This window comes from Homalodisca vitripennis, chromosome 4 (genome assembly GCF_021130785.1).
Source record: "Homalodisca vitripennis isolate AUS2020 chromosome 4, UT_GWSS_2.1, whole genome shotgun sequence".
Lineage (NCBI taxonomy): Eukaryota > Metazoa > Arthropoda > Insecta > Hemiptera > Cicadellidae > Homalodisca > Homalodisca vitripennis.
Window position 1 is genome coordinate 170,823,653 of NC_060210.1, and position 11,066 is coordinate 170,834,718.

Consider the following 11,066-nt stretch of genomic DNA (forward strand, 5'->3'; position numbering starts at 1 on the left):
AGCCAAAACAATATAAATTCCTATAGGCTAATGAAAGAAGAGTGTTCTTATTTTGAAGGGTTCAGTACTCAACAGATTGGGATAAATTTTATTTTCTCAAGCCCTCGTTTGCTGAGAGAGCCAGTGCTGAAGTACTGTAATTTTCAATTATATTAAAAACATCTTAATCAATTTAGTATTCTCATTATATTTTTTGTAATTTGTGCTTTTAAGCATGAATTTCTTTTGCAAAATCATTATAAAAATTATTACAGCATTCAAGGAAAACTTTTCAATTAATTAATTTATAATTGAATATTTTTTATAGTTTAATACTTTTTCATGCTTAAAAACGCATAGTATAAATACTTTAGACATAAAATTTAATTTTATTTTAAAGTAAATATACCTGTACACATTATTACAATATTTCAACACCTTATAACGAAGAACAGCGTTCAATTAATGATTTCATAAAACTGTGCTGGCAACGATACACAATATTAATGTTATTTGGCTTGTGAAACTATCAGTTTATTTTTATAATTGTTGTCACTATGAAAACAATGATTTCATAAAGAATAATATACACCCCGATGATTTAGATGTAGGCTTTTCTTCCTAAAACAGGCAGTGTCCAGTGTATCGGAAATTAGTACCCAAAGGGTTTAAATAGTTTTAGTCTTAATCTAAAGAGAAAAAGTTTTAAGTTTTATCTTAATCATAAATTGAAGTATACAACCTCTTGTGGGAGTTGGCATTACAGGGCAGTAAACTGCAAAAATCTGGCCTTAAAAGGATTAAGTAGGCTTAATATAAAAATTAACCCAGAACAGTGGTAACAGTGGTTTCCCATGATGGCATGTTTTAGTGTTTTATCTTTGTACTTTAAAAATTTTGTAAAAAATACATGTATATTATAAACCTACATGAGTTTTTTTTCATGTGGTATAAAACAATGTGTAAATGATTAAAAAACAAAATTTTTATATAACAAATATTAGAATTTAAGATAGGCAATTTATTCTTCACTTTCCAAATTCACTTCACTGAAACAAATATATAATGGTATCTAAGTTCTCTTGGAGAAAAATTAAATATATTGTAAAAACTACAAGTATTACACAGAAGGCTAAATTTGTTTCTATGGGTACGATTATTATCAAAAATTTACAAAAATATAAATATAAATTAAAAAAAAAATATTCTCATACTATAGAATGTTTTAAAGTTTACAAAATTTAGAAAATTGTATGCAATACAAAATAATAAATTAATTAATAACCAATTTTGTTCATTTTTCATTTTTGAAAAATGGTGGGATGTACCTGGTGAAGTGAGGTCAAGAACGTAACTAGGCTGTATTTCAGGAATTTAATTTGGCCCTCCCAACTAGGCCTGATACTAATAAAAAAAAAATATATATAAATATTATTTATTTCACTTTATCACAATTTATAAACTCTTAATCTAAAAGGAAGAAGGTATAGTAAATAAGTGCTTAATGTAATATATAGAATTACCATTATTTAATTTCACAATTAATAGATGTTAAATCAATTGTTGTACAAACTGGAAATCCTCAAAAAAACTTTAAAATGAAATTTTTTGGGTTTATTGCTGCAAGTGTTTTAACGATATCATCAGAAGATAGTATTAAAGCTACTTTGTGCTTTATTGATATGATGGCCAAGTTTGTTAATTGTTGTTGTCCTGTAAAATTTTCTGATATCGTTTTTTTATTATTTTCAGTTTACTAAAACTTCTTTCATTTGATGCAACTTACAGAGATATTGTAAAAAAATTCTTAAGACATCATTCAAATGTTGCTGGTTTGAAACAAATCGGAATTGATTTGTCATATGAGTGCCAAATAAAAACAGTAAAACCTTTTTATCCGAATGGTCCGAAATTTTCTATTATCAAAAAACTTGCCCAGTTATAAACTGTTAAAAAATGTTTTTATTTTTGCCTAATTAATATAACAAAAATATCTGCAATACATTTGATAATTTCAGTCCACTTGGATAAAAACTTTTAATTCGGTTTTTAGTTGGCAATCATATGATAAATCGATTCCATATGGTTTCAAATTCAGTGCCCTTTGGTTGGATGTTTAAAAAAATTATGCATCTTTTTGGGCGTGAATCTTTTATACATTCTTTTTTGTAGGTCTATTTATATTCCTTATTTCTATTATTGTTATTTTTTAATTAAAAAATTTCAAATACGAATTTACTCCAATCCGTTATAATATTTTAGAGAGCTTTATAAAATGTCATTTTTTTGCTTGTTTGGCACTCTTCTAATTTTGGCACCTGGAGCTGACTAATTTTAACATTTCACATATAAAAACCATGAAATTACTAAGAAAAATAATACGTATTGATTTAAAAAGATATGTAATAAACTCGTTTATTATTAACACTATCCCAGGAAGTAAACACTTTTTGAGACTGAATCAAAACACCAAAACAGATAAAGAACTCGTTTATAAGTAATTAACACTATCTCATGAAGTAAACACCTTTTGAGGCCAAATCAAAACACCAAAACAGGCAGTTACTGAATTCAAAATGGCCAGATCGTTCTGAGCAGAAGGCTGGTTTCATGATGTCACTGTTGCCAAACAAATTGAAATCAGCAAGTTCTTTCTGTTTGAAATAGTATAACAAATGGTGGTAATGATGGCTTATGTACTATATGAACTGTCAATACAGGTGCATGTCGTATAAGATTTTAAACATTATTTGTAGTAATACTTAATTTCTGTTCATTACTATTTTTTCCGATTAATGAGTATTGTTTTGCTTGAATCCTTAGCTATATCCAAATTACTGGTTATCCGAATCGCCCCAATCCCCAATTCGAACAATTGGAGTTTTTCTGTTCAACTCACTACCAGAAAACTATAGTATGTTATTCTAAAGAAGATCCCTGACACACTAAACATCTCACTACAAACTTCTACCACATTAAAATATACCACCACATTAATATGTTACTTCGGAAATAATTTTCTACTGATTGGGTAGTATTCACCCGTGTATTCAAGTAAATGTAATATATTTTGTGTCTTATCGTGTATAATAACCAAAAATATGGAGAAACACACTGTTTCCTGTTTAAATTTTATTCTTTCTCCACTTTAACCCATCATTATTCCAAAAGTAATGACAGTAAAAAATGCTTATATAGCATTTGTTGTATGTCTCTTGAAGAAAGACATACCAAAAATTGAGAGTTCTAAGTTAATAATTAAAGATGTAATTAATTTTTTGTCAAACCTTACAAAATCAGTTATTAGTTATTATTTTGAAATTTTGACAATGCTAAACATTTAGCAGATATATCTATGCACTGTCTACTAGGAACACAGCCATTAACGAATAGATTTACATCTGCCTGTGAAAGATTAATTTAACCCTAGAGGTGGCATTGTAAATTCTCTGTAGTAGCACGGTGTTTTAGGCCAACTATTTATGTATTTTTCTAATATATATCACCACCTCAACTAATGCTCCAAACTTAACATATTATACATCATTTTTTTATAAAAGAACACAGAAAAACATGTTCTACAGAAAAACAAATATTTTTCTTGTCATAAATTTTTAACGCAGCAAAAGATTTAAAAAAGGAAAAAAATTAAATTTTATCCTCGGATTCCGTTTTGTACTTGACTTCAAGCGTATAAAAAAACAATTCTAATATATACATTTTATCTAGAATTTATTGGTGATATCAGAAATATATATTTTATATGACTTTTAAATTTAAAATCCATATTTACACTTTTTGTGTTTTTTTACAGAAATTGACCAAAGCACTTATTTTTTATGCACAGGGGTAAGACATAAAGCCGATATATACATGTTGACATATAATGTATTCAATACCCTAAAACCATTTTTATGAATTATTTTGGTTATAAATCAACTAAAAAATAAATATAAAACGCATTGATGTTACATACCTATATTTACAATATATACAAGTGTAGAATTCCGCTCCTCAAGCAGTTTGAATAGCAGTTCTCTCAAGTCACTTGATCTATCTCCAAAGATTTCACTCAATTTATCACGAATTATTTACAAAAATATGTGTAGTATAATATTATTTAGCTCATAAGTAATAACTAGCTGAAATAAACTCCAAACTATAAACTTGGAACAACAATAGAAATTAAACATAATATGTTGTGTGGGCGGGCCAGATGTCTGCTGTACAACTGTTTATATATATCCATAGAGGATATCTATAAATAGTATAAAACCTAATACAATACGTTATCATTGTAAAGTATGATTCTCCATCTTTCCAAATATATGATTTTTATCACAATCAGATTATATTTACTCCTTCAAAAATAACGTAATGCCACGCAATGTAATCAGGCCGGAATTCCGGCGCTGCCACTTAGACGACGGCCGACCGCGCCGTATATATGGCGCCTGCCACTTCTAGGGTTAAAGTAGAATTTGATATTAGTATATATATATATAAATGATATTTACCTATTAAATACCAGCATATTCTACAGTTTCATATTATTGTTAACTTTGTCTTGCATGACAATAATATAGCAAAATACTAATGGTAATCATCATTTCTGGTGTTTCTATAATTTCTTTATTAGATTTATTGTTTCCACAGCTCAGCTCTGGTGTCTGCCACCAACCAGGTGTACCAAAGTCTGGCCAAACTGATCCGACTCTGTGATGATGTTCTATTGATGGGAGACAAGGCTATCAGCAAAGAAAATGTCACTGAAGTTGTCCATCTTGTTGAAGATGCTGTACAGGTACTTGTTGTTTAGAATTGTAAATAAATTTAAGTGGACTTATTGTTTTTTATATCAGATAATAATTAAGTTAAGGAGTGCAATCAATTTTTGGATGTATGAATTATTTTTTATTTCCAAGCCATAGCTATTTAAGATAACTTCCCAGAAGACAGAATAGTTTTTTATCACTCCACAAGAAATTATAGGCATTTAAAGTAGAATATTGAGCATACCAATTACATCTGTAGGGAGTAGCATTATTTAAAAATAAATAATAGCCGAAAGAAATTAATTTTATAAATGAAACATAAGAAAATTGCATGTTTTTAAATAAAGGATAAACAATTGTAGGGCCAAACATGTGAAATATTTTATTAACTCAATAATAAGAAAGTTATTTTTTATAAATAAAAACCTGTCATTCTATTCAGAAATTTTTACTTGAATTATATGAATAGGCATAAAGGATGAGAATCCTTGATATACATACTGTAAAATTTTTATTTTACATTAATTTTTCTCGGACTTGATTATAAGATGAACCTTATCCATACTTTAAATGTGTACAACTCATGTTGGTAAAGTTTTGTAAAATTGTACCTGTCTTCAGAAAAGATGCATTTAACCCTTGTAAAGGACCTCTATTGAACTTTATTGGACACTCCAGTTTCTTTGAACACTCTCTATCTATGACTGACCTCCACCATGTTCATGTCATGTAATGTTTGGATTGAAAAGTATTTTCTATTGTCCACTAAGTTTATTAAAAAAGTTATCAATTTTTTGGGATTTTAGGAATATGCATACACAAATGTAAATTGGTTAGAAATATATTTACCAGGAACTGATACACTACTATGATAAAATCAACATTGACAGTTGAGAGTGGTAGAAGGATTAGTTGGGTATTAGAACCATTGTTGGCTTTATTACTTAGTAAACTGTGTTTATTAACTTAATAACTGGTTTTTATCTGCTTTCCCATGACTCATAAACTTATGAATCCTTTTACTACCCTTTTTATTTTACACTACATAACTATATACCTTCCAACATTTTAGTTTAATGTCATGGTGAGATCAATGGAAGGCACGTGTCCATAGCATAGCAGTTATAGGTGAACGTCTTAGTCTAAAACAATTATTGAATGTTGATGAATGAGTTCAGGGAAACCTTTTATTCCCAATTTTATTACTAAAATATTTTATAGGTATTTTGGTTTGATAAGTAAAATTATTATGTTATTTAAGTAGTTGTTCTAGAACATGACGTACAATCATTGCTATTTTTCATATTTGTAGAACTTGGTGACACTAGCCAGTGCAAAGATCATGGAACACAGCAGCAAGACACTGAACCACAGTAAGCCTCAGTTGGACAGGAGTTCCACTTATTCCCTGGAGTTCTCCCAGCGCAGCTCCTTGCCTGACATCCCTTTGACCCCACGAGAACGCCAGATCCTGGAACAGACATCACAGTCAGTCACCCCCCACCACTCTCTCAGCTCCGAGTCCGTCCTGCATGATGATGTTCCTCCCCCTAAGCCACCCCTACCCAACAGGTAGGCACTTGTACTATTGAAAGTCAAACATAATGAATTGGGTAATATGTTTATGATAATAAGTGTAACTGACCCAATATTAATACAATATACAATCAACTACCAATCGTAACACAACATGAGAAGATGAGACCTTAAGAAAACACCAAGCCAATATAAACTCGCATTTTCAGTTCTCCTCCTCCTCCATGTTAGTACTATATTTAGATTTCAGCAACAAATAATTTTTGAAGGTGGATCTTGGTTGTGTTTTTCTTGTCTTGTGAACCCTTGTTTATTATTATAATTGTGTTAGAACAAAAAAGTATCATAATGAGTTTATGCTAATGTGGGATAGCCGGAATCAACCGTATTGAATTGTTTGTGAGTTCTACCCAGCCAAAGCATTACCATATAGTGTGGTATACGAGGGGGTACCCAAAAAAAACCGGAATTGTATTGCTGGCAGCCGGCAGCGTGTAGTACACATTCCTGCCCCTAGGCGTGTGTCGCGCAACCCATTGCGAGCTCAGAGACCCCAGTTCCGTTGTCCTAGTGCATTCTGTTCGTTCGTAGTGACTGTTTTCGCTAACCCTGTTTTGTTCTTGTTTCGTTTTTTGTCATGGCAAGTTTAAGTGAACAACGTGCAGCTGTAAAATTTTGTTTTTTACTTGGTAAAAATGCTTCAGAAACTATTTTAATGTTGAATACAGCTTACAAAGATGATGCTATGGGGAAAACTCAGGTCTACGAGTGGTTCGCTCGATTTAAAAATGGCGACATGTTGATTGAAGACAAACCTCGTTCTGGACGTCCATCAACCTCTCGAACGGACGAAAATGTTGAGAAAATTCGTGAACTTGTGCTCACCGTCCGTCGACAGACAATTGAGGAACTATCAGAGAGTAGTGGGTTAACTTGGAGCTCGGTTCAGCGAAAAGTTCGCCAGAAAAGACCCGATTAGTGGCAGACTGGAGACTGGTTCTTCCACCACGACAACGCACCGGTACACACAGCCATCTCAGTTAGGCAGTTTTTAGCCAAAAACGGCATGGTTCCGCTGCCCCACGCACCTTACTCGCCTGACCTCGCTCCATGTGACTTTTTTTTATTTCCACACATGAAAAGAGGCTTGAAAGGTCAACGATTTGACAGCGTTGAAGAGGTTAAGAAAAAAACGAAGCTCGAGCTTGCAGCCATTTCTAAAGATGACTACAAAAAATGTTTTGATCAATGGAAATACCGTTGGGACTAGTGTATTAGTTGTAATGGAGATTATTTTAAAGGAGATAAGGTCGTATTGTAAAAAATTTGATAATATATAATTTTTATAAAATAATTCCGGTTTTTTTTTGGGTACCCCCTTGTATTTTTGAATGTGTTGTTAGTTTAGTATACTTAGTTGTAAATAAATATTACATAAAGAAACTCCAATTTCCTTGATTGAGGTTATTTAGCATGCAGTATTGCCATGGCATCTCACATTCACTGTGGTTTAAATTTTTTAGTTTTTTCCTGGTCTTGTAGCATTCCTTTTTTGTTTCCTTCAACTTTTGTACCTTCACTTACTATTATAATTGTGTTAGAACAAAACTATCATTGTGAGTATGTGCTAAACTGGGATTGCATGCCACATTTAATTTCTTCTGCAGTTTTAGATTTCAGCACCATTTCAATAAATGCGGAGATACTAATCTAAGCCTGTCAATAAGACTATTTCCCTATCATTAGAGTCTGCAAAGAGTTAGCCAAACATCACCATGCTCTGAATTCCTTCAGAGACACTCTTAAGTTTCCTAGCTTACACCCATCTTGAACACATACACTGAGAAATTGCTGTTGTTGAGAAAAAACAAGGGTCAGGTAAATATTCACCTCATATAGCCACTTCACACTCTCACACGTTTCCACTTTCCACTGACCTCATGTCTTCTGCTGTCATCATCCTTCTCTGTCCTCCGTGGTGCATTCTAGGGCTTCAGGATGGATAAGAATATTCTCTTTTACACCTACTTTTGATTTACAACTACAGCAGAAAAGTGCTAGTTTCTGTAATTCCTCCGTCCATGTAATATTGAAAAACTACTTTGTATCCCAGAAGAAGGTGAACATGATTTTTTTCTTTCCAATTGCTGAATGCTAAATGTTTTTGACACCGGCGATGAGTTATGTTGCCATTTCTCGCTGTCTCATCGCCTATAACAATTTTGTATTGAAATGAACAACCTTCAATGTGAAAACAATATATAAGTTTTTAACAGACTTCAATGTGACATTCTTTCAATTCACTGATCAACTGATGTAGCATCCATCTTGCAGACATTTTATTCAATATCAACACATATTATTGACAATATTCTGTGCTGAACCATAACTTATCTTAAAAATTGTGGCTAATTTGTTCCTTTATATGCTCTTTGTCCTGAACAAGCTCTACCACTGACGGCAGACTAAACTATTGGGACTTTACTAGGCAATATATTGTGTTAACATTGGAAGATAGTTTTATATTATTATTTATTGAATTCCTAAAGAGGTCTCAATTAGTTAGCTATCAGATATTTCATAAGATCATTCTTGTGATGAAAAGAGTTCTATCAATATAACAGTTTCTAAAATAGTAATATGTTGGAAGGTCCTGGGGTAGTGATTCACCCCCTCCTCTACCCCCCAAGCGACGGGCAGCCACACAGTCCATGGAGAGGCTTTCCTTACGCTCTAATAACTCTTCCCTTGGCAGCGTAGATTCCATGCTCAACTCTTCTTTGAAGGATGATGATGAACTTCAGGCTTTAGTGGATGAAGATAGTTCAATAAATATGGATTCTGTCCAGCATACACATGGTAAAATATTAATTTTTACGTATAGATAAGTTAAAGTATTGTTGAATGCAGATTTAATTATTTGTACACTAGTAGTAATTTTTTGTTTTATCAGAAATAAATTGTATTTTAATAGCATCATCAAGCATCCAAATGGCGAAAAGTATAGTGCTAAAGATAATGATTGGGTTGGTTAATTTTACTGTCAAATTCTTGAAGTACAGATTATGATATTGCAAATACTAATGCCAAATTAGCTTTCCCATGCATTAATAATTAAATGTGAAATATCATTAGCAAGTTAATTCTTTGGATCTAAGGCTATATAAGAAGTTCCAAATGAGTCATTTTCTGTGTTCTAAAATGTTATGTGTTTGTGTGTTTTGTGTAAAATACTTATATAAACCACATAATAAACAATATAAACAATACATTATCCACATAAGTAGATAACTCCGACGGACGGAAAAACACGCCATGTTGCTCGACTGATCGCTGTTTGTTTGTAAACAGTTACGTTATTCAGTATTTATGTTCGGATTTTGCATTCAGTTTCTTGTATTTAGATGTTATATATCGAATAATACGATTCAACTATCGATAGCTTGTTGGTGAACGGAATATCCAAAGATTATATCTATTGAACAAACCTCAAAATTCATGATGGACACTGTCCGTTACCAGTCTTTACGCGCTGTATACATGATGACGGGTAATATACGTCATACATCACCAATGAGTTAATATCTCCCATGATGATCCTCTGATCTGTTATGTATAAAGACTTTATCTAGTGATTCAATCAAGTTATCCAAAATGGTATCTTCAACAAGTGCAGTGTACAAGTGTTTAATCTTAATTTTGGTATTTTGATTTGCTTCTTATTAAAGGCCTATCTATATAACATATATCACTCTTAAACTACACTTGCGATATATCGTGCAATACTAGTTTTGTGCATATCCGCCAATTCCAAGATACCTAATTAATTACCTATAAATTACCTGTTAGCTTTTGTAATGGCAGCTGGTATATTATGTTGTTATTTAGGGCTCTATCTAGATTAGAAATGAGTAGGAGACTGCTGTCTGGTTGATGCTGCAATCTTGTAATTATCCTAACTAATATTGTGAATGCGAGAGTGAGTTTGTGTGTTTGTTACGCTTTCACACGTAAACTATCATGAATTTTACATGGACTTCTGGGGTCCCTGGTAAACGTACAGGCCTATTATTATTATTTCAAAAACCCCACTGGTCCCTAACAGTGCAAAAAATCCTATCTTGGTGCCTTAAAGTTGCATTACAGCAAACAAATTTTATTAATTGAAAGAGCCTGTTAAGTATAATCAGCTGTTCTTTGTAAACATTGTTTTATGTCAGCATAACCATATGTTTAATTAATTAAACTATTTAACTGGATGTGCTCATATACATACAAAGCCTATGAAAGTAAATGCTCAATCACTGACTCAGACTGTAGAGTTTTGGGGTCGAAATGATATTGTCCAGGAAAGTACTTTATTACTCTGTTGTGCAGGTATAGGGGGTAGTCTACTAAATGGGTCCAGTGGCTCGTGTTGTTGCTGGGACAGTTCCTGCAGTACAATCTCACAGGAGCAGACCCAGGCCCGTTATTCTCCAGACCATGTTTCCAACACAGGTCAGTACTGTACTCACTACAATTCTTCCTCAATGTACAATCTTTGGCAAGTGTTGTGTGGTGAAGCAGCAATATTTCCATGCAGAGATCTAATCTACAAGAAATATTCTTAGTCAAGAGAAGGTATCCTCATCTGAAGGAATTATATACTATCTCATCTTTTTGCGATTTATCTCATTACACAACTATGTCCTGATCTGATCTGCTGTGTTCTTTGATGAGTGACGTTCTGCTTAGTAGTAAAATGGCAAACTAAATATTAATAAGTAGTTAGCT

General features: G+C 32.2%; 1 protein-coding gene across 5 annotated transcripts in view; it reads left to right on the top strand.

The window, feature by feature from the left end:
• Positions 1-11,066, top strand: part of LOC124360607 (guanine nucleotide-releasing factor 2) — an 82,452-nt gene that overhangs the window by 24,280 nt on the left and 47,106 nt on the right. For all 5 annotated transcript variants that reach the window (XM_046814359.1, XM_046814356.1, XM_046814357.1 and 2 more), the window contains exons 4-7: positions 4,636-4,783; positions 6,067-6,326; positions 8,941-9,149; positions 10,668-10,790. In XM_046814359.1, the coding sequence (XP_046670315.1) occupies positions 4,636-4,783; positions 6,067-6,326; positions 8,941-9,149; positions 10,668-10,790 (740 nt within the window). The remainder of the gene's footprint in view (positions 1-4,635; positions 4,784-6,066; positions 6,327-8,940; positions 9,150-10,667; positions 10,791-11,066) is intronic.